Source organism: Elephantulus edwardii, unplaced genomic scaffold, assembly GCF_000299155.1.
Source record: "Elephantulus edwardii isolate Elephantulus edwardi_28Jun2011 unplaced genomic scaffold, EleEdw1.0 scaffold00093, whole genome shotgun sequence".
NCBI lineage: Eukaryota > Metazoa > Chordata > Mammalia > Macroscelidea > Macroscelididae > Elephantulus > Elephantulus edwardii.
The window spans coordinates 10956423-10980353 of NW_006399843.1; the positions used below are offsets into that span (position 1 = coordinate 10956423).

Genomic DNA, 23931 nt, shown 5'->3' on the forward strand with positions numbered 1-23931 from the left:
TTTTTTAAACCCGATTAAAAAAACCCCACAAATTACAGCCATAATCTCAGATGTCCACCAGCCTGGGCAGGAACCATGGGGCTTCAGATGACCCTTGTGTGAAAAGGGGGGGATATGCAGGTCACCACAACCTACCCCCTGTGATTCCTCCTCAAGTCGTGAAGCTGACGATGACTACAAGTGTCCCCAGAATGGAGGAGGAGGGGACCCTCTATCCAGCATATGGCAGAAGGTAGGACCCATAAATTAAATGTTTCTGGTGGAGTGTGGTAGTCTTGGAGGGAGGGAGGCCTGACCAAGGCACTGCAGTTGGCTACTGGGTCCACCAGGACTCTTGGGCGAATACTACGAGCCTCTTGGCCCAGTGCTAGAAGTCTGCCTTGGTGATGAAGCGGTGTGCTGCGGGTCGCCTGCTTGTGCGCCGGGTCTATCTGACACTCATCCAGCCGGCCCTTCTCCAAGTCGTGGTAAGGCACTGAAGGGGTGACGCGCCTCTCTGCAGCCGCTGCCACTCACCATCCCATAGACCACAATCTCCTCACACAGCTCCAGGGCGAAGATCATGGTGAACCAGCCGGTGCTGAGGAAGGATGCTGTCTCCGATTCTTGCCCATCTCGTCCTGGAAGACCTGGTCGCAGTTCGCGCTGATCCTCTCCATGAAGGTGTACACCTGCAGGCCTGGGTCCATCTCAGTGAGCTGTAGTAGCGCGTGGTAGGTGTAGCCTCCAAGCGCCCAGCGCATGTGCAGGCCCTGCACTGCGGCACGTACAGCGTGTCTCGGGCTGGCTGGAAGTAGAGTGAGCTATTGTGCAGCAGCAGCGGCGGCAGCGCATCTGTGTGTGAGATGACAGGCAGCCTGCTGCGCTGGTCCACGTCCCTAACAAAGCCCACCGTGGGCGCCTGGTGCACATGCAGCACGTACTCGGCTCCATCGATCTCGGCATCCGGGCCAGAACCCAGCATCTGGCCAGAACTGGATGCCACGGCGCAGCTACAGCACGGTTCTTGGACGGGTGACTTCCCATCTGGCACACTACTATAGCCACTAAAGTCCCCGCACGGTGGGCCTGGAGCTGGTGGGGAGGTGGGGTTCCGGACAGGAGGCCAGGCAGAAGGGCAGACAGGCCCAGCCGCACATCAGGATGTAGACCAAGGAGCTCAGGATGTTGACAGCAGAGAAGACCAGGGAGCTCAGGCTGATGCCGCCCCAGAGCCTTCATGCTGCCAAGGCAGCTCAGCAACCCCAGGGCTGCTGTCTCCAGGCCTCAGGCCGGCACGAGGTGGGAGCCGGACTCCAGACAGGAAGGCTCGGGTGTTCCAGCTGCTGAAGATGCGCAGCGTGGAGTCCATGTCCACAGGCCCACCGGGCCGGGCTGGTAGCCGTCTGGGCACGTTTCTAGGAGGGACAAGTCCTTGGGGAAGGACATTATGCTCGGTAGGGTAAAGGGTCAGCACAGGAGAGGAAGACACTGGATGAGACGAATTTGTGCAGTGTTTGTGGCAATCGGGGCAGGTGTGTAAGAGATGGTGAGTGCCTCAGGATAGAGCAAGGTTCAGAGCTATTGTTCAGAGGATCACTATGAGTTGTAGTTGGACCTATGACTCATCACAACAACAACATCAAAGGATTATAAAAACCCAAGCATGTCTTCAGTTTGCGATGAGGTCCTTTGACCAGGCTCCGAGATGTCACCACAAGGGGTTTTGTGTTGAGAAGTATTATACTTTCTCACGAGGTAGCTCTATAAGATAGGCATGTATCCATGCCAAGTGGTTGGCACAGTGCTGAACATACAGAGACTCTTAACACATGATTGTTGTTGTTAAGTATTGTCGAGTTGGAACCAACTCATAGCTGACCCCATGGCAGGTTTTCAAAGGCAGTCAGTCGCACAGGAGGAGAGGCAGCTGGTGAATTCGAACTGTGTGCCTTCTGGATTACAGCACAGCTTCTTACCACTAGGCCCCCAGAGCTCCCTTTGGTAGCTTCCGTGATAGCAGTTGCTGCTCTGTTAACTTCTTTTACTTCTGGGCACTTTGCTAATATTTCACGAGGCCCCAGGCTCACTGATCTTCCTCCACTTCCTGCCCGTTTCTCCCACGACTTCTCGTTAACATTTCTCCTCTTCCTTTGAAGTTAGACAGTCCTTGATGTGACAGGAATGAAATAGTTGCCTGCCCTCACTTTACTTATCAGTTAAGACCAATGCCCCAGTGCCGAGGTTGGAAAGCTACCTGCTCTGTTGGGAGGACAGAAACTGACATATTCTTTGTGGGCCCACAGAGTGCAGGTACCAGGCCTTCTGTGTGGAAACCAGAGGTGACAGAGCAAGATGAGCAGGAGGGAGACGTTCCAGGCTGAGCTCCCGAGGCCTCTGTCAGTTTTCACACACACCAGACAGTGAGCACAGCTATGTGAAAGGGGTTGGCTTGGCAATTGATGACTTTTTCAGCAGCAGGTAGTCACGACCCTAGATTTGGAGGAAGCCTGGACTAGGTGACCTTTGAGGCCTTCTTGGAGTTGTGAGATCCTCTGATGTCGAAGCACTAACCAAACCTAGATGCTTCCAGGGTAGCACACCCCCAGAGCGGCTCCCCTTTCTGACTGCTCACATTTCTGCTGCTTCTCAGAAGAGCTGTGGGCTCTGAGAGGCAGGAGAGCCTGGTCTTCCTGTCCTCTCACAGACACACCTGAGTCTGAGCTCAGCGGATGTGTCCTCCCTCACCCCCAGTCCTTTTACTTTTGGAACCCTAGATGTGTAGGGAGGGGAGAACTATGACTTGGATTATGGGCAGAGGATTTCCATGGGAGCCAAGTTCCCCCTCCATCTCCTGCATAAGTTAAGATGATGACATAAAAATAAACTCCAAAACCACAGTGGCTTAATACAGGAAAAGTTTATTTGTTGTTTCTACAAAATCTAGTTGGCATTGGAGAGGATAGAAGTATGGGAACCTTGATTGTTCCGTCAGCTTCATTAAGTAGCTTCCAAACTCACTGTCATAGGTCACGATGAGTCCTAATGGATCCTAAACCACCACACACACACACACACACACACACACACACACACACACACACACACACACCTTGCGCTCCCTGTGACCAGTGAGACAGAGCATGAGAGGGAATGGAATGTGGCCGAGGGCGTGTGATAAGCCAGAGAGCTCTGTTGTTTACAGTGAGCAGCTTCCAAGTTCACTGTCACAGGTCACTATGAGTAATAGTGGGCTCGACTGCAACACACAGACAACCCCCCACCCCCAAGCTCACCTTAAGCAGTACTCCTTACTGGAAAAAAAAAAGGGAGAGAAAGTGGACAGAGTGTGGCTAAGGAGGTGTGATAAACCGGGCTCAGAATTAGCCTGTAGCCCTTTTGCAATGCCCCATTGGTCAGAACTGTCACCTGGCGCCAGCTTGAAGTAAGGAAGTCTAGCAAGTGTGACCACTGTCCAGGCTGCTGCTTCCCAGCATCAGCTCTGCCTGTGGAGTGGCAGCATGAGGCACTTTCAGGGCAGAGCTGACATCCCTTCTGGGCTTCCCTCTTTAGTCTTCTGTCGGTTTTCACATACCTCAAACAACAAGCCCACAAAGATTTTCTGCACAGTGGAGGGCCTGGGGCATGCGAAGGGGGCATTTGGTGAATAACCAAGTGCTTGAAATCACCTCACTTGTTAAAAATACAGATGCCTGGGTTTCTCCCCTGCACACAGGTTCTAGTTCAGTTGGGTTTGGAGAGATCTGGGTTCTTTTATTAAAAACAAGGTATATTGGAGCTCTGGTGGCCTAATGGAAAGGAGCTGCATTACAATCCCAAAGGCAACCAGTTCGAATCCACCAGCATTCTCCTCCTGTGCAATTAATTGCTTCTGAAAAATCCACAGAAGGGTCAGCTATGGGTCAGTTCCAACATGGTACACAACAAAGAGAAACAAAAATCTTTTAAACAAACAAGTTGTATTACAATGAATGACTGGAAACCCTAAGTCTCTATAAACTTTCATTAAAATTAATACAATTTTAAAAAGTAAAAAAATAATTAAAAGAAAAAATCATTATTAAAAAAACAAATAAAATAAAAACCCCAAGGTGTATTAACGAGGTGAGCCTGGTTTTGCAGGCAAGTTTGGGAACAACTCATTGAACAGCCTTGGAGAGCAGGGGTGGACCCTCCGGAAGTCCTTCTGGAGGAAGAATTCTGAAACTTTAATGCACACACGAACCCCTGGAGAACTTGCCAGAATGCAGACTGTGGTTAAGATGCCTTGGAGAGGTCAAAGAATTTGCATCCTCACAAGCTCCTGATGGAAATGCAGTTGGTCTGGGGATCACACTCTGAACACCACAGCCACAGAGGACAGTGTGGCAGTCTGGAGAAGACCAAGACAACTTTTAGAACAACTTCTGCAGATACGCAAACTGTCTGAGGAGTGAGAAGGAGCAAGAATCTGTTAGATCTGTGACTTAACTTCTGGTTACAGTCCAACCAGACAAGCTTGTAGGGTAGTTGAAGAACAGAGCTATTAGCGACTTAAACTGTGTATTTTGCATAAACCTGTTTGACTTTTTCAGATATTATGTTGTACAGTAAGCAGCCTTCCTCAATTTAACACAAGTTAAACCGGCTCCTATTTAACTTTTCTCTTGCCTTCTCAAGGGATCTCTGGGGGCCTAGTATTCAGTGAGTTGTGCCGCTAACTTGAGGGCAGGTGATTCAAATCTAGTAGAGCTCTTCCGAGGGAGAAAGATGGGCAATCTCTTCCCATGTGGTTTGCTGCCTCTGAGAAAACCAAAAAACCAAAAACCAAAAAACTCCCACCTCACAGGAGAGTCAACGATGAGTGGATTCTGAGTCAGTTGTAATGAGTTGTGTGTTGTTGATTGCCTCTCTGCTGTCCACTGCAGGTCCCAGGCCTTCCATAATAATACCCTTGCCGGACTGAATCCCCTGCCCTCTGCTTCTCATTAAAGCATCCTGTTGCAGCCAGCCCAGCACTTCCTAGACCACCACCTTGAGATTTTCACTAATGATTCCACATTGGCGTCGCCTTGCTAACTCCACTTTGGTCACCTGCTCCTGGTGGACTCCCACCTTCTGGGAGACAATTTCCTAGAGACCCAGCTTTCTCATCTGTCAAATGGGATACAAGTTACCGACTTCCAAAGGCTGCAGCGAGGGTCTCACAGCCAGTACAAGGACATAAGTCAGTGCAGGTTAAATCCGAGGCCAACTCAGACTCCTGGTGAGAACTGTGCCCCAGCAGGCTGGCTTTGCAGAAGTAAACCTCAAGTCTCTCTTCCCAGGTGCCTCTGAATGTAATTGAACCTCTTCACTCATTCAGCTAGCTGAGTGCATTATCTTTAAACCAGGCAGCGACTTTTGCACACAGCATTGACGTCCCTGAGGCAGACTCTTCTTTTGCCTACTCTGGCCTCTTGGGAGGCTTGTCCAGCTGTTGGGCTTTAGCAGGGGTGAGGTCTGATTTATGTTTGTATCATCGTGCTGGGGGGTGGGGATGGCGCTGTCAGTCAAGTTCGAGAAGAATTTTCCAGGTTTTGTCACTGGGCTTGTCGTTTGGACGATGACCTGCAGGTGGCGCACACATCCTCCTAAGGATGGAGTGAACAGGACTGTTGTGGTGTGTGGATCGCTGGGCCTTCATTCTCATGGATGCCATTAGTCGGTTCCCAGGGGTGCGACATGGAGGTGGGGGTTTTCCCCAAGGGCTTAAGAGTGTCCACAATTTAGTCCTACTCGCTCCTCTCCTCTCCTCTCTTACCTTGTATATGGAGCTGTTCCTGTGAGGAGGCACCACAGTGTGCCTGGACACGTCAGGTGCTCAGGGAATGTTTATGGAAGAAGCTGCTCCTTCCAAGGTGCTGCTCTCCAGGGCCATGCATTGCAGGTGGGGGCTCACTGTCGTATCGAAGCGCTTCATGGTTTTGGAGGTCTAACCTGCATACCTCCTTGGCCCTCCCATCAGATCTAGCTCCTTGCACACTTAAAGCACCGTTCTAACACCTCCATCTAGGCACATGTCTTCCTATTGTTAGATGCTGTCGACTCCAACTCACAGCGACCCAATGAATAACATGTCTGAATCTTGCCCTATCTTGTGCTGCCCTCACAGTCTCCACTATACTCAAACACATAGTTACAGTCACCATCTCATGAGGGTCTTCCCCTCCTTCAACGACCCTCCACCTTTCCCAGCATGCCCGAAATATACAAGATGAAGTCTCACCATCCTGGTCTCTAAGGAATGCCCTTCCTCACTTTGCTCAAGACAGATTGCTTGGGGTGGGTTTTTTTCCAGTTTTGCCAACATCTTATGTATTTTTAAACATTTCTTCCTATCTGGAGATACTATTGCCAACTCCTCAGAAACCAGGTGAGAGACCTGGGTCTGCTCACCTAGTTCTCTTTAGTTGAGCTCCATTCCCTCACCTCTGTGAGCCCTTTTCACCTCTCTGCCCTCACCTTGCTTTAATAACTCAGGACTTCAGGCTCTGTGCTAATCCCCAAGGGAGACTCCCATCCTTTATAAGCACTTCATATAATTTAAGAGTCCCTGAGGGGCTCAAACAAACAGTCCAAAAGTTTACTCCACTATTAACCGAAGAAGAGTTCAAACTTACCCGGAGACCCCTCACAGGAAAGGTGTGGAGGTCTACTTCTGTTAAATCAGCCACTGAAAACCCTGTGCACACAGTCTGCTCTGACATTGAAAGGTTTGTCAGGAGCTGAAACAACTTGACAGAAACCTTCTTTTCCCTTTTCCATATTTAGCTAGACTGTTCCCTAGTGGTTTCATGCAGCTTCTTCTTCTGGCTACCCTGTCACTACCCAGAGGACAGGCTCCCCTGTACTCCCTAGAGGTGACCTTATCTCCTCCTCAACAAATTGTCTTAGGTTTATAAAGCAGGAAGCTGTGACTCTGACTGTTAGTGCTCTGGTGGCTTAGAGGATAGGGAGTTGCACTTCCAACCCAAAGGTGGGCGGTTCCAGGAGAAGAAAGTTGGGGCTTCTCTTCCTGTGTATTTCACAGCCTCTGAAAGCCTGCTGGAGGATCAGTTATGAGTCACTTTTGACTTGGTGGCAATGAACTACAAAGCCACAGAGCTGGTTCTACTTCTGATCTGGCCCCAACCTGAGAAAGGGACAGTTGCTCGGTGGATGTAGCCTGACTAATTCAAAGCAATTTTAAAAAAGCTTCCAGTGCTGTTCCCAAAGCACTTTCCTAAGCTTTCCATGAGACAGACTAGTTTAGGGATCTCTCCTCCCTCCCCACTAATCTTTGCCAGATGGGAAAAAAGCCACCACATAGAAACATAACCTTTATTGCACACGGCGCTGGGTCTTTTTTCATAGAAAAAGGTATTAACACATAAGCATCTGCAAATTGAAGCAACTCCTGGTTTTCTTGGAACAGTAAAATCGCATGCAGTGTCTCTGAGCTGGGATTTTGGTGTTTGCCAAAACCACCTAGATTGGAGGGTTAGGAGGGGGCAGGAGGGGAAAATCGCCGAGTCCTTGTGCCTTTCTCAAAATAAGGTGAGAGAGATATATAGATATATAGCTTGTTGATGTGTTCCTACCTCTCTATATATGTATATATATCTCCACACTTATTTTGTGGATTGGGGGGTTTGACTTGTACTGTCAAATTCTTTGTGCCCTGGCTTCATGGAGAAGAAGAAAATAGTTTCATTTGTACAAAAGAGTTCTATGTACAAGCGTTCATGACTTGGGGGTCTCTTCGTTGTTGGTTTGTTGTCTGTCAGTTTGATATAAATAATGCAAGAAAACAGCCAAGTTGGTGTGTGAGGGCTAGAGGTGCGGATAGTTCCAGGCGGAGGATGCTCTCCCCTCGGTGCCCCTACACCAGGGTGTAGGATTTGGAGTAGGCCCCAGCCCCCTGCTTCTGCGACCTTCCTACCCCCGACGTGCTCATCTCAAGGAGTGAGTCCCTGGAACCCCCCATTTTGGTGTGTGGTCCCCCGGCCCTTGGAGGCTCGGTGCTGGGGGCCGGAGGGGCAGCGCTGGGGGCAGCGGGGGGCTCGGCAGGGGCGGGTCCAGGTGCCGGGGGTGCCGTGCCGGCTGGGGGAGCTGGCATGGCCAGAGTCCTCTGAGGTAAGGTGGCTGTGGAAGCCGCAGCGGGAGCCCCAGGGTGCGGAAGGCCCAAGGGCTTGCTGGCAGGGTCCAGCGTCAGGTGGCGAGCCTGGGGGTGGTAGGTTCGAGCCAGGTTGCGGATGGAGGCCTCTCGGGGTGGGACAACAGGGCAGGGTTCCCGTCCATCCGACTTCCGGAAAAAGGCCTCTGACTTGGCATATAGGGGCAGGTTGCAGTAGTCACCTGGAACCAGAAGAGAAGACCGTTAGAGGCAGAAGCCTCTGGGGACCAGCATGTTCAGCCACTCCTGACCTCCTCAGTCTTCCAGGCATGGAACTCCCTAAGCCCTAGTTTAAAACTATCTGTGGAAAGATATTAGCTGTTGTACAATCAGTCCTGATATATGACCATAATGAATAAAAACAAAATGTTGCCCGGTCCTGCCCTATCCTCCTGAGTAGGTGTAGATTAGAACCTTGGGAGCCAGAGAGAGGGTTTTCAATGGCTGGTTTTTGGAATTAGATCACCAGGCCTTTCTTCCTAGTCTGTCTTAATCCGGCAGCTCTGCTGAAAGCTGTTCGGCACAAAAGCGGCACAGAAGCCTTCACCACCTGCTGGGTGGTAGGAATGGAGCCCCCAACTCCTGTAGGGGAGGTGCAATCCTGCCCCTATCTGTGAAGTGGGATAATCTTGTTTCCCTCCAGGTCTATTGTGAGGCGGGAATGAGGTGAGCCATGTCACACGCCTTCACACAGTGACTGGCATGCATAGCAGGGCCTTAATAAACTGATAACCTTATTGATGCTTCTGTGTGCATCTCAGCTGGCCTCGGTTTAAATACTTCAGATGGTAGTCCTTACTGCTTCCAGAGGCACAGCCTTCCTGAAAGATGTCACTTTTCTCTGATTGTTCTAGAGTGACCTCAAGAATCTCATTCCAAGTCAGTACCCCTCTCCCCAGCACCTAAATGCATAAGCTTTGACCAGGACCCTGGAGCCAGATGGCTCCCAGTCAGACCAGATCCTGCCCACTGTGAGGTCTGGCTGCTGTCAGCTGAGCTGCCAGAGTCGCTCCTTTGGGCCAAGTTCAAAGGAGTAAGTGAGAGCTCCCAAACAAGGGAGCTCTGGTGGCCTATTGGGTAAAGAGCTGTGCTGCCAATTCAAAGGCAGGTGGTTCGAGTCCACCAATGGCTCCAAGGGAGAAAGCTAGGCAATTTCCTCCTGTATGATTTACAGCCTCTGAAAACCCGCTGGAAGGTCAGCTGTGAGTCGGTTGACTCAATGGCAGTGAGTCTGGTTTGTTGGTTTTGCTGAAGTTCAGACAGCACTGAGACTAGGGCCGTGGTCCTATACCCATAATAAGGTCTCTGTCCCTGTTGGCACAGCCTCACATAAGGAAATGGCCATTATTTAATAAGTATTTAGGGACACACAGAGCACCTCTAATGTCCATCATGACAGTATAAAATGTACACTATCATTGGCATTTTACAAGTGAGAAAATGAAGGCCAGAGAGGTGGAGTGACTTGCCCAAGCCTGACCCAGGAGGTGGGCCTGATCTCCCTGCTCCCCAGTGCTTATTCTTGGTGTTACCTCACACCACCAAGGAGCCAGGATGGCCTGGCAGAGATCCAGCTGGTGCTCAAAAGGAGGTGGGCACAAGGGAGGTGCCCTGAGAACTCACTCTTGTTGGCCCTGTGAGGGATGGGCACAGCCACATTCTTGCCCCGGTCAGCATCCTGGGGCTTGGGCGGGGAGGCGGTGAAGCGGCAGATGCCGGGCTCTGAGGGGGTGCTCATGGATGTCATGCTGTCAGCGTTCTCGTTGGTGCCGGTGGTCATCTGGTCAGAGGAGCTGTCTGAGATGAAGCATTCAGTGATCTCAAACTTGGCGTGTTGCAGCTGCTCTTCTAGCTTGGCGTGCTCGTAGGCCCGGGCCAGCTCCTCATAGGTCGAAGAGGCACTCTCTGTGGACACCATGCTATTCCGTCCTTTGTCTGGGGAGACGGAGGGTGTGACGGTCAGAGGGAGACAGTAGTCCTCCAATCTCTAACCCAGCAGCCACCAGAAAACCTTGTCTCAGAGGGCCTGGGGTTATGGAGGGCATCGGGTTCCAAGGATCCTGTGCCCCTCTGAGGAAGTGGCAATAATGGTAGAAGTGGGCTTTTTGGATAATGAAGGGCAGAACACCTTTCATTGTTGATAATACACAACCATCCCCTGGAACACTCAGCCCTTTCTCTAACAAACTTCATGTGTACCAGTTTGCTCTGACATTTTTGGGGAAATCAAACTTGGATCATTGACTAAGCAAAGCTGGAAAACCAATTCTCAGAAGCCAATTGCTTTTGTCAAAGGCACACAGAGATTGAAGTGAAACTGCCTTGTGCTTGGACTCCATGAGCTGGTGGGTAGGAAATGGACTGAACAGAAGGTGGACATGGATGCTGGCACTGGAGGAAGGTGAGCAGGGTGCAGGTAGGGCCCTGGGCTCACCTGTGTCTTGAGAGAGACTGGCACTGTAGCTGTCACTCTCAGTGACAGTGACACCATGCTGGGAGCCCACAGTGCGCCAGTCAGAGGTGAGGGTGCGGGCAGGTGTGGAGGCCTGGCATTTGGTCAGGGTCCACTGGCTTGAGTATCGGTTCCGGGTACTGTGGGCTGACTTCACATTCTTTCTGGACACTGGGTCTACACAGAGAGAAGCAAGAGGTCTCTGTCTGAAGGTCTTTGGGTTTGAATAGCTGACACTTACCAGAGAGGGCAGCAGGGAGGAAGGGAGGAGGCAGATGCAGCCTCTGAAGCCCCAGCCCCACCCCTGGCAGTGCAGAGTATGTGGTCTTTCCTGACCACAGAGCTGGCCCCGGAGGAGAAAGGCAGGATAATTGGGCAGTGGGTGGTGTCCTGCTCTCGCTCCTTATCCAACCTTTCCCTTCAGTCTGGGAAGGATGTGGTCTCCTCTCCTGCCACCTCTTGACTGCCCATTCATTCCCCATAGCCCTTGCTGAATTCTACCCCTGCGTTCAGATTCCATTGCAGGAGACAGGGCCTTGGGGAGCAACAACACCCAACCCTTCCCAGTCTCATAAGGAAGAATGTAAAGACCCAGAGAAAGATGAGTGATTGGCCCAAAGTAACAGCCTAAGAGCCACCAAATCAGGTCTGCAATCAAGTCTGTAGATTCTAATTCTAGTGTTCTTTCCCTCCTCTTTGTCTATCACATCTTCTCCATGCTGTGCCCAAGACCTCCTATTCCACCCCTGGGAAGGCATACTGGTGCCTGGCCGAATGTCCGACATATCGATGAGGGGTCCTGTGCTCTGGATGAGGGCCGGGTGGTGCAGGGAGACACCAGTGCAGAAACTCTGGGGGTTCACAGCTTGACTGAACTCAGCATCTGTCACGGGGATGGTGGCCTTGTCATCTCCTGGGGGAAGATGAACAGTCAGTAGAAGTCCTTCCCTTTAAAGACCAACTTTACTCCTCAAATTTATCTTTGAGACCAAGCAAGCCAAACTATTTTTTGGAGGCAATGATTTTGAAGCTCCATCTCATATACTTTGGGCATATGACCAGAGGGGACCAGTCTTTGGAGAAGGACATCATGCTCGGAAGGGTGGAGGGACAGTGCAGGAGAGGGAGACCCAGGATGAGATGGATTAACACAGTAACTGGGATAATGAGGGCAGTTGTGTCAGAGACAGTGAGATTGGCCCAGGATAGAGCAGCATTCAGAGCTATTGTGCATAGGGTCACTATGAGTTGTGGTAGACTTGACGGCTCATAACAACAACACAAGGCCAGGGGAATTCTCTTCCTTGGACAGAGGAGGAAGCTTAGCCTTTGAGAATGGCAAGTGCTCATGTCATTGAATTGTTGCTGGGCTGCTGCTGGAACCTGGGCTCTGCTATGAAGGCTGGTGGTTGCCCCTGATTATGGCCAAGGGGAACACATCCAGGGCTGGGTAGGGAGGTTTTGTCACTTTTACTCACCCAATTGCTTGATGCCTTCCTTGTCCTCAATTAACAACTGGACTCTGGGGATATCAATGTGTAGCCGTGGGCCCTGGGGTGGCCCCTTCACTGGGGTATCAAAGCTTCGGTTGTTCTTGCTGTGAGAAGAGGGTTAGAAGTGGTTGGCTCAACCACCAGAGTTGATTGGCTAGGAGGGCTTTGTGAAATGGTGGGTATTTAAATGGCTGTCCCCTATTCCGGGAAGCTCCTGTGTCCCTTACAAGGTAAAGGGAGAAGGGAGGAAGTAGCTTTATGATACCTACCTTATCAACATTTCTGCCAAACTCTTTGCATCTGCAAAACAGTAGAGAGAGAGAAAGAGAGAGGCTGGGTGACAATGGAGTCTGAGGAGGATGAGAATGGAAAGAGGTGTGGGGGAACAAGGTGGAAGAATGTGTTTTTTTTAATGTATTTTAAAAAATATTGTGTGTGTGTGTGTGTGTGTGTGTGCCATCAAATTGGATCTGACTGGTACAGGAGGAGATTGTCCCTCCTTCTCCAGCAGAGCACCTGGTGGATTCGAACTGTGCGCCTCTGGGATTACAGTGCAGCTTCTTGAGGGAGAATTTCTTAAAGCAGATTCAAGGCTGGCTGCTTAGGAAGCAGAGGAGAGTAGCCCACACATGATGAGGTCTCACTCCTCCCAGTTAGATGCAGTTCAAACCTGTTTTTCTTCCCTCAGATTTTATCTATTAGGGAGATCTTTCCCAAAGGAAAGGGGGCATAGCATGTGCTCCATCTGCTTCCTGGATTGATGCTAATTGAACAAGATGTCATAGCAGGGGCTAGGACAGGCATCAGTGGAGGTCTATCCTCAATTATCTGTCAAGAGGAATGAGTGGAGGATGAACTAGAGATAGTCAATAGACAGTCTCAGGTGAATAAACTCATGTTATCCAGATGGCTTGACTTCCTTCTATAGGACATCTGTTCTTAGTAAGTCCAAGGATGAATGTGGGGTTCCCTACATTGTCTGAGAGGAGAAGCAAAGTGCCTGCTTAAGCCATCTAATCCCTAATAATGAGGAATGAATGTCAGAATGAAACTTCACAGCTGCAAACATCTATTCAAATGCCCACTCTTCCATCCATCCACCTACCCATTTATCGACCCACTTGTCCATCCGTACAACTATCTACCTTCTCATCAATCCAACCATTCATCTAAGCACCCATTTTCCATTCATTAAATTATCCATCCATCCATCCATCCATCCATCCATCCATCCGTCCATCCATCCATCCATCCATCCAACTAACCATCCTTCCATCCATTCAGTTGACTCTTTATCCAATCATCCTAATCAATCATACTTTCAACCATCCATTCATTGACCAAACTACTCATCTACTTACCTATCAACCTAACATTCATCTAATCATTCTTTCATTCACTTACTCAATTATTCACCCTTCCATCCATCCATCTATACTCCATCCATCCATCCATCCATCCATCCATCCTACCATCTTTCTTTCCATTCATTCAACCATTTACCCAGCCATACCTTCAACTATCTCTTCATTTATCAATCTAACTACTGAACATTCTATATAGTACTTATCATTTCCTCTTCTGTGCTTCTATTGTGTTTTGACCTCTAACATTAGATTGTGAACTTAGCAGAGGAAAAATTACCTGTTCTTCATTCATCTCTATATTTCTGATGTCTGGAAGTATTTAGGATGCAGCAGACACTCAAGAAATGTTTTCCAAATGAGTGAATAAACACTTAGTAAGCAGTTGCATGATGCCAGACACTGTATCAGTCTCTGAGGAAATTGAGGTAAATTAGATTCATTCACACTAGACCGTGGCTTCAGGTAGGCGTGATGTTCAAAATACTTAACCCTTGACATGGAACAGATACTAGGGTGTCTATAGGCCATCTGGTCGGTCTACTCTTAGTGGCTCGATCCTAGGAAAGTTTTAGGATCCCAGGTGAGAGAATGGAGCTCCAGAGTGTCAAGAAACAATACATTCCACAACCAACATGGAAATACTTCAGTAGTTGAACCACCAGCATGGCTTTACTGGTGTACCTCCCAGTCAGCCCTGGTGGGGACAGGCACAAGGTGCGGGGGACATGGATGAACCCCAAGGGAGGTTTTGGAGTGGGGGGCAGCAGCTTTTTCTACCAGGAGACTGGGGCATGCTCTCGTTCAGACGTGAGCTGCTTGAGGGCGGCCAGCGTGACAGTGTCGGCACCTCACCTCGCAGCCGCTTCAGCCGCTTCTCCTTCCTCTTCTTGCGCACGATGAAGAGCAGCGCCACCCCGAGAGTGGCCAGGATGACCGGGCAGCCGATGGTGAAGAGCTTCTTCACGTCGTCCCCCTCGCCCTGCGCGGACTTGATGGGCGGGATAGTGCCTGGAACGGGTGACGGAGGGGTCAGCTGTCCCCGGGCGCCCCGTGCTGCCCACTCACCGCAGCCCACCAATTTCCTGCCCTCTTCGCCTCCTCGTTCATCTGTCAGTCTCTCTCCCTGACGGCGTTCCTGCCCCTTTTCCTATTTGTTTGTGTTTATGTGTTTAGGGATCACAACAATCTGATCAAGGGTCAAGGGGATGATGCAGCACTGTTGTTGTCAGATACGTCGAGTGGAGTAAAACTCCTAGCGACCCTATGAACAGCTGACCCGAACCCTGCCCTGCCCTGTGCCATCCTCATCGTCCCTGACACACTAGAGCCCATTGCTGAGGTCACCGTGCCAGTCCATCTCATTGAGGGTCCTCTTCTCCTTCACTGACCCTCCAAGGAATAGTCTCACCTAGCTACATGCCCAAAGGTATGAAAGAGGAAGCTTCATACTGGGCAGTGATCATTCTACATGGGCTGGCGGTGGATTCTGTGGCTGCTCACAACAACAACAGCAGCAGCAGCAGCATCTGTGTCTGTGCCTGCCCCTTGGCCAGCTTTCTTTCCTTTCCCGGCACTGTCTCGCCCCAGCCTCCAGGGAGGCGCAGCCGCTCCCCTCCCCTCGGGACTCACTCCCATCGTAGTCCAGGGTGGCGAACTGGGCGGTCTCGTTGCCGCAGCCGGCGCTGTTGCAAGCCCGCATGCGCAGCTCGTACCACGTGGCCTCCCGAAGCTCGGTGAGGAAGACCTCAGTGGAGCTATTGGCTCGCAGGCCCTGCCAGGCCCAGGTACCCTTGGGCCGGTACTCCAGCATGATGGCGGTGATTGGGCAGCCCCCGTTGTTCCAGCCCTGCAGGTTAAGCCTGGCGTGCGTGGAGTTGATGTGGGTGAAGAGGTGCTGGTCTTTGCTGAAGGAGGGTTCTGAGGGCCGAGAAGGAGAGGGAGGTGAGAGAGACTAGAGGGTTCACCTGGGAGGGGAAGGATTCCTGGGACAGCTGGAACTGGAGATCATAGGCCAGCTCAGGTAGCTGATGCCCCATGGAACAGAGGGAGAAGGTCCCAGCAGAGGACAGACCTGGGGAAGCAGAATGCATCTCGGGCAGGGAAGGGCCACCAGGGTTTCCTATGGGTTCATTGAGACTCAACAGTAATGGGATGGAAGCGGTCTCCTAACTGCATCTCACCGGTTCCCTGGTCCCTTCCTTCCTTGCCCCTGCCACCTCCCTTACCTGATTCTGGGCTCCGTCATCCCCTCCCTCTCCTCCTGGGGTGACCACCCTATGCCCGGGCTTCACCTCGCCCGTGAGTCTTGGCCTCGATGATCTCGCTGATGCGCCCAGAGCCCACGCTGTTCTTGGCTGCCAGCTTCACCTTGTACCACGTGCCACACTTGAGGCTGTCCAGCTTGAAGGAGCGCTCGCTGGAGCTGATGAACACGTCTTTCCACTCCTCACTGTTGTCCACTGAGTACTGCAGCACGAAACCTGGTGGAGGTCAGGCTCGGTTAGATGGCAGCATGACAGAGGTGGCAGCAGCCTCAATGGGCATCATGGCAGCCAGGGTCCAGGCAAGGCAAGGGTCAGAGTGGGGTCTCTGGTCATTCTGGGGCCACATGCACATTAGACAGAAAATGGGTCCAGACAGCGTAGGTGAGTTATACTGTGTTCACGCTTTCTCTCTTACATGGGGTTTTAGAACCCAAGGTGGAAAGAAGAAAAGAAAACCAGAATTATGCAGTATTTGTCCGTTTGTAACTGAGATATTTCACTCAGCAGACTGTCCTCCAGGGTCACCCATTTTGTTCAATATTTTATGAGTTCCTTGCTTTTCAGTGCTGCATAATATTCCATTGTCTGAATATGCCACAGTTTCTCTATCCATTCATTTGTTGATGGGCACTTGCGTTGTTTCCGTCTATTTGCTATTGTGAACAATGCAGCAATTAACATAGGTGTGTGTATATATCTATTTGGGTTGGCAGTTCAGGTTTCTTTAAGGGTGTTTCTCCAGCAATGGAATTGCTGAATCAAAGGGCATGGGGGTTGAAGGGGAAACTAAGACAAGAGGCAATAAATAATATACATTGCATTGAAGCAGATGAAGGAAAGAACCGTTTAAAAGGTATATATGATTAGGTATTATTTGCATGACAACAGCCCAGAATGAGAGGTGCATAGCAAAGTGGACTGGAGATGCAGGGAGAGGGAGGAAATTGTGCAACAGTAAAATAATTTTTTAAGAGTGAAAAGTGAACTGAGGAGGGGTGGGGAGGAAAAATGTGCAACAGTGAATGAATGGAAATTCAAGTTTTCTCTAAATTTTTGTTAAAATCTCAATTAAAAAAAATAACCAAACAAAACCCCTTGAATTGTGGGGTTGGGCTGATAAGGGATCATCACCCTTAGATCTTAAATTCTACAAGTGGGCTCCTTTGACCAGCAGCATCGGCACCATCTGGGAGCTAGTTAGGTCCGTCTGGGCCCAGATCTACAGAATCTGAGGTCCTGAAAGGTTGAGGTATATATGCATGGTTGTGAAACTCAGGTACGACAGACTTGTCTACATTTTAAAGGATTTGGAAACTGAGGTCCAGCAGTGAGCACAAACTCATTCAAGTTTATACTGCAAACTAGTGGCCAGGGGCTAGTAGGGTTCTAAAGGCCAGTCTCTACAGGCAGCGTACTTTCCATGGCCCTTGAGAAGTTATTTGTGATTTAAACCTGCCACCAAATAATTTTGTGGGTGCTGTGGGGGCAGGTGGTGGGAGTGGGGGAAACCGTCCCCTTCCCTTGGGCCCAGAATTCTACCCCCTGTCTTCCCCCCTCATCTGGACCCCTTCTCACCTCTGATAGAGCTGCCCCCGTTGTCACCTGGAATCCAGGTCAGGGTGATGGAAGAAGCTGAGGTTTTGGAGACAGTGAGGCGGGGCTGGTCTGGGGGAACTGTGAAGAGAAAGTGACCAGCTCTCATAACAGAGGGCAACTCAGCCTGCCCACATCCTCCCGTATTGATTGCCTAAAAATTGTGGGGCATGGAAGGCTTCAGGATGAGAATCTAAAAACTAGGTACTGGCTTATCCTCCCTCTTGTTCATTCCGCCTCCCTTTCATGGGCACCCTCGATCCTACTAAGCTCTCTCTCTCCTTTGGTTTTATCTCATTCTTCCATTCAAGGACCCTTTTCCTCTCATGAAAATCCCTGGTGCTTTTCTGTCCTTGTCTCCACTGAGCCTCACTTGCCTTCTGGAGCCTCACCTTGCACCAGGAGGTTGACGATGATGGTGTCAAAGCCACCAGTGTTGGTGGCCGTGCAGGTGTAATAGCCTGAGTCCTCGGCCTTCACAGCACGTAGCAGGAGTGTGCCATTGGTGTGGATGAGGCGGTGGCCATCCATGGACACGGGGATGGCTGAGTCCTCACTGTGGGAGGGAGCATGTTAGAACAGGCATCCCCCCGCCATAGGCCCTGTCTCCAGGTCACTGAGAGTAGAGCTTGTTAGATTCCTGGGTTCTTTTTACTAGATACTTTCTGGGCGTTATCAGGTGACTGTGGTTTCCTTAATCACCCAGATAAGGAAAGTCCTCGACTCTCCAACAAAGGGCATCTCAGGAGGCCAGGTCTGCTCAAGAAAGCTGTAGCTTTTACACTGTAGAGCACTGACCGATCTTGGGTACCCATGAGGCAGCTGTGAGGGAGGGATACCCCAGATTTTTCTTCATGGCTCCCCAGGTGGGGATCCAGGGCCACTGGATGAGGTGCCACGACCCACCTGTCCTTGGTCCACTTTACAGCAGGGGCTGGATCTCCCACTGAATTACAGGGCAGCCGTACGTCTTTCATCCAGGGTGTTGTCACAGTGCCTCCGAATGAGATGATCTTCGCTGGGGCTGCAGAGAAGAGAAGATGAGGACCACCTCGCCCTTCTCCTCCACACTGTCCACACTGCCTTCCTCCGGCTCTCTGGATTCACCTTGGCCTTAGGGTGGGAGGTTGCCTCCAAGGAATTTTAACTGGGAATCACTTATTCTACAACATACATCAATTAGCTCCCCATGGACCAGATAGCACACGAGGCTCTAGAGATTCAAAGAGGAATAAAATATATTCTGTCCTCAAGTTGTCCAAAAGAGAGACAGATGCTTTAATAAAATAATCATGGAGTGGAAACTTCCTTGGTTAGGGTAGGTACATGTAACCGTGGGAATGCAAACGAGGGAGTGGTAATTCGGCTTGGAGAGCAGGTGGTGGAATTGATGGCCAGGGAAGGTTTCTGGAATTGGAAGCTTTGATTTGAATCTTGAAGTTGGAAGGACAACACTAAACCAAGAATGAGAGGTATGTCAGCAAGAGGAAACTGAGTAAAGGCATGGATGCCTGAGACAACCTGACAGGTGTGAGGGTCTGGAAGTGCTTAGAGGCAACCAAGGGTCTTGGTGAGTGAGGGGAAGGGCAGGAGAGGGGGTCAGGAGTAGAACTGTGGAGGAGGGTTCTATAACGAGGAGACTGCTCTTCCTCATGAGGTCACAAGGAGCCACTGGCGAGTTCTAAGTGAGTTTCTGTGATCAAGCACATTGTGAGAGCTCACTGGCTGCCTGCAGAGGGCAGTTTGGTGGAGGTGATGCTGGAGGACATAGTAACAAGATGGCAGCTGTGGTGATGGTGGACGGTGATGAGGAGGAAATTATGATGTTCAGGGGGAGGGATGTGGTCGGACTTGGCATCTGAGTGGCTCTGGAGGGAAGGAAGGGGATTGAGATGACTTCCATGATTCCAGCTGGAACAAGATGAGGGATGGTGTCTTTATAGGGATGAGGCCGACCTGAGGCAGGGCAGGAGAGAGAAGACTGCTTCATGCTGAGCCCAGAGTAGCCTCAGGCCCCTTCCCTCCTGTGAGGAGGAGGCATCAGGAGAAGGAGCTGGCAGAGTCCATGTGAAGAAGGATGAAGGAGCTAAGAGGTGAGAGTGTGTGGAAAGAATCTGAAGACCCAGGCCATCTTGGCAGGCCCGGCCTCTCTGGCCTCTGGCTGCTCAACTGTAAAATGGGGTGATAAAACCTACTGGGTGGCAGGTGAGGCCTCTGACCCTCTGCAAGCCTTTTTCTGAATACCACGTTATAGATCCAGTGGCAAAGTCTCCTGTGTCTAAGGAAGCTGACTGGGACCCAAGACTGGAGAGACTGTTGAATAAGTAGCACTGAAGGGGAGACAGGGCCCAAAAAGGCCACTGTCAGCATTCATATCACAGGCTTGTTGTGGCTAATTCCCTGCCACCCAGGTGGTGACCAGGGGCTACCCCAGAAATGGCCTCAGAGTTGCTGCCTTGTGATCTGAGGTCTCAGGTCTGGTCTGAGAAGTGGAGGTGCACATGCCCCCCAGAACACACTGATCCAGGTTAGGGGCTCAGTGGGACACAACTCAAGTGCAAGCCCCATATGTGTCACTTTGGGTCAGCGTCTGGCCCAGAGCCTGGCGTCCAGCATGCACTTGAAGTCTGTGGACAGAACAAGTCATTAACCAGGGGAGTATTTCCTGTCCCAGATGTTCAAGCTTTGCAATGAGCAGCTGGTTTCTGAATTTCAGCTGCTCTGTGAAGCAGGCTTCCCTTCGTGGGCCCCCTCCTGAGGGGTTCAGTGATGGTCCAGAGGCTCTGCCTTGGGCTGGGTGTGAGGTGACACCCATTCCTTCAACTGGGAGCAGAGTTTGAAGTGGGGGGACTGTGCCACACCATGCCCACCAGCTCTGGGGACAGGGTTGCCTGGAGCCTGTTGTGAGGCACTCCTGGAGTCAGGGGGCAGCAGAGGCTCAGTCTTGCAGATGTGGAGGGAGGAGAGCAGCTAGTGCCTTGCATCAGGTCTCAGACAGGGTATGGAGGAGAGGGGGAGAGGGCCTCCTCTTTGGGGAGAAATAGACTTCTGGAAGGGAGCCCGCAGGCTTCTGGCAGCAGACTCCTGCCCCCAGCCCCCTGCCCTCTTCCCAGCTCCAGGCTCCTCACCCTTGCCTGCAGGCTCGATGGTGACCTTCTCGCTGCTATTGCCCCGGCCTGCGGAGGTGACGGCGGCCACCCACAGCATGTACTGCTGCCCACGGTTGAGGTGGGCGATCCGGTAGAAGAGCTGCTCAGGACTTGTCTCATACTCACTGGGAGCCTGTGGGGCAGAGGTGAAGGAGTGCTTAGAAGCAGAACCAGAACCCATGAGCTTTCACCCTGGGCCCAGAGTCTGGGGTGGTGGGGGCCATGGTGGGTGGGAGGCAGGGTCCTGTTTGACTTGCTCATCGCCACCAGTGGACAGACTTGGCATGGGGGACACCCCTGGGAGGATAAGGGCCTGCTCTGGGGTGTTGCAAGGTCAGTCTCAGTTTACCTGTTGACTGATCCCAGTTCCAAGGTGAGGACTTGGGGTTTTAGTTGAGGGATGAGTGGTGGAGAAGGGAGAATGGAGGGAGGGTCTCAGGAAAACTGTGAGGAAAAGAGTCTTTGGAGAGATGCAGAATGACTGCCTTTGCCTTGTTGGGGTTACAGCCAGGTGCCCCCAGCCCCCTCCTGCTCAGAGTCACCTTGCTCTGGCCTAATTACCACCCCTTATTCTGCATGAGGCAGACACATCGAGGAGGAAGGCACGGAAGAGGGGAACTCTGGAAGCTGCACTGGGCAGCCCTTTTATTAGCCTTAGTGGTATAGATCACCATATATATATATATTTGTAGGCGATATTTGTAAATCAATAATTTTTTTTAGACAAATGACAGTTGTGACAAGTTGCCAACAAAACAATATAGGATCCCAGTGGTTTTACCAGTTGCTTTGATGAAAAGATTATGTTGCCTTGGAAACCAGAGGCTCAGATATTGAAATGAATTTGAGAAGGAGCTTTTGATAAGCGCTAGTTTGCAGACCTCCTGTCAGCCTCTTCCCTGGCACAGGCGGGATGGGGCGGACTTTCATTCTATTTTGTGTTTTTGGCCAGCCGCGGGGAAGGGAAAGAAGGACAGCACCGGGGCCTCTTTGAAATCAAGGCAGAAATCCAGAGAGGGGAAGCAACGCCTAGAACAGACGAGGGTCCCCCAAGGCCAGAGGGAGCGGATAATTAGTTATCTCTGCAGTTGGAGATCCTGCCTGTTCACGTGCACACGCACACATGAAACACACACACCTAGATGCACAGATGCACATCTACATGTACTGTGGGACAGACCTCAGCCAGATAGGGAATCGCAGAGGGGTACTCCCCCTGCCTCATGGAAGGGCTGAGGGCCTGGTGACTCATAACTGGGGTAAGCATCCTTTCTGGTCTCAGACTGTCAGCAGGGATTCCTGGATTCAGACATCCTACAATGCACACAGAATATTGGCGATTCCTCTTCCTGCTGCTCTCGTCAGGGTCTGGATTAGAACCAGATCCTCCTGGGGCTTGAGCAGGGCCCCTCTGAGTCCCGGGAGCCTTCATGCAGCCCCACTCTGGGGAATGGCTTGCAGGTTGTATCTGCACTGAGGTAGTAGGCGGCAGCACGTGCCTGTCCTTCTTACTAACTATACAGCATATAGTCTCTCCTGCGGTTCCTGGGGTCTCACTTTCCTCCCCTGCAAGCTAGGAAAGCAAACAACTCTGCCTGGCTGGAGAAGGAAATTAAAATAAGAAAATGGATGGAAAGAACAAGTGAGGCCTTAGTAATCCGAACATTTGGATGTATTTGCAGACGTGGGTAGGCTATATTTGTCTATGTGTGTACATCTGTATGGCTGGAGAGGAAAGTTGTGTATCTTTGCTTGTGTTCCAGTAAATGTCTGGGTGTACATTTGTACACAGGTCAGGGAAGACATGGCTCCTCCTGGAAGGTACTAAAATCTTACCCAGCTCCTATATGCCTTCCTTCTACACTGGACTCTGCATGGTTCTCCTGAAATCTCTTTCAAAAGCATAGCCATATGTTCAAAGTTCCAGAGGATCAAAGGTAAAAAAGGAAGAAGAAACTATATGCCAAAAGGTATATTTTTCATAATAGAAATAAGGGCAAAAATCATAGGTGATATTGAATGATATAAAAAGATAAGATATTGTACATCAAGACAGAATCAAAAGTTAAGAGATGAACTAGCAAGAAGCATTTGAAATTTAGAACATAGAAAAATGACTGCTTTCTTTAATATATAAAGGGCACATGTAAATAAATAAGAAAACAAAATAAAATAGAAAAATGGTTGGAGAAAGAATGTGGCCAATAACCATGTAAAAATGATCAACCTAGAGAAGTTGTGGTATATTCACACAATGGAATACTATGCTGCATTGAAAAACAAGGAACTCATGCAATATTATTCAAAATGGGTGACCCTGGAGAGGACATTAGGCTGAGTAAAATATCTCAGTCACAAAAGGACAAATACTGCATGGTGCCACTGTTGTAGAAAGTGACTTAATCAGGGTGGATTAAGATGGAGAAAAACTGGATAGATTATGTATACTGAATTGAAACAGATGAGGGAGAGAACAGTTGAAAAGTGATATATGATAGCATATTATGATTATCACAGGAATCCAGAATTAAGGTTGCATAGCAGAGTGCATTGAGGCTGGGGGGTTGGGGTCGAGGGGGATTGTATACCAACGAAGAAGTTTATCTTTTGCTTTTCAAAGAGAGGAGTGAACTGGGGGGAGGGAGGTAAAGAAAAAAGTGCTACAATGAATGAGTGAAAATCCAAAATCTCTGTAAAGGTTCATGAAAATTAATAAAGTAAAATTTATTTCTTTAAAAAGATCAACCTAACTTAAAACAAGGTACTATAAAATTCAAATGGAAAAATTGGAAAGCCAAAACAACACATCCAAAATTTGGGTTTATCATAGATTCAGGAAAATGGTGTAGACTCACAATTCTGGGGAAACATAAGTCAGTTCTTCAGGGTAATTTGTAAATGTGTCTATAGAATCTTAGGAATAGTCATACTCTTTGTTAGTCAGGAACTCCTCTGGAAATACATTCAAAGGAAATAATAAAATATGCACATACTTTTGTGAAGTATTGCACTGAAACATCTTTTATGATGGAAAACTCTGAAATATAACTTTAAATATAGGATAACTGGGGGCTGTTGGAAAGATTATATATGTACATTTTTTTTAAATGATCATGCTTTAAAAGGATATTTGATGGTAGAGGAAAGCACCTACATATATCATATGAAAAAAGGATATTGCATAACATTATATAAAATTTTATTTTAATTGTGTTTTAAAAAGTCCTAACAGCAGGGCTTTGTGTGGGGGGGAGAGAGACAGACAGACAGACAGACAGACAGAGAGAGACAAAGAGAGACAGAGAGAGACAGAGAGAACTGGACAGCTATATGCCAACACATCACAAGATCACAAGTGTTTATATTTAGGGAGTGAGAGTACACCTACTTTTTAATTTCTTCTGTTATATATCATGTAAAATATATAACTTTATATA

At 49.8% G+C, this 23931-nt stretch overlaps 1 protein-coding gene and 1 pseudogene across 1 annotated transcript in view; both read right to left on the minus strand.

The window, feature by feature from the left end:
- Positions 1-313: 313 nt before the first annotated feature.
- LOC102853617 lies at positions 314-1351 on the minus strand (annotated as a pseudogene).
- A 5977-nt stretch (positions 1352-7328) lies between these two features.
- DSCAML1 (Down syndrome cell adhesion molecule like 1) overlaps positions 7329-23931 on the minus strand; it is a 462169-nt gene continuing 445566 nt past the window's right edge. Inside the window, exons 21-33 of the mRNA XM_006890820.1 lie at positions 20474-20627; positions 18252-18369; positions 17738-17901; positions 17328-17426; positions 15780-15968; positions 15118-15405; positions 14341-14496; positions 12391-12421; positions 12107-12225; positions 11389-11541; positions 10611-10805; positions 9800-10111; positions 7329-8358 (exon numbers count right to left, since the gene is read on the minus strand). Of these exons, the coding sequence (XP_006890882.1) occupies positions 7883-8358; positions 9800-10111; positions 10611-10805; positions 11389-11541; positions 12107-12225; positions 12391-12421; positions 14341-14496; positions 15118-15405; positions 15780-15968; positions 17328-17426; positions 17738-17901; positions 18252-18369; positions 20474-20627 (2454 nt within the window). The 3' untranslated portion in view covers positions 7329-7882. The remainder of the gene's footprint in view (positions 8359-9799; positions 10112-10610; positions 10806-11388; positions 11542-12106; positions 12226-12390; positions 12422-14340; positions 14497-15117; positions 15406-15779; positions 15969-17327; positions 17427-17737; positions 17902-18251; positions 18370-20473; positions 20628-23931) is intronic.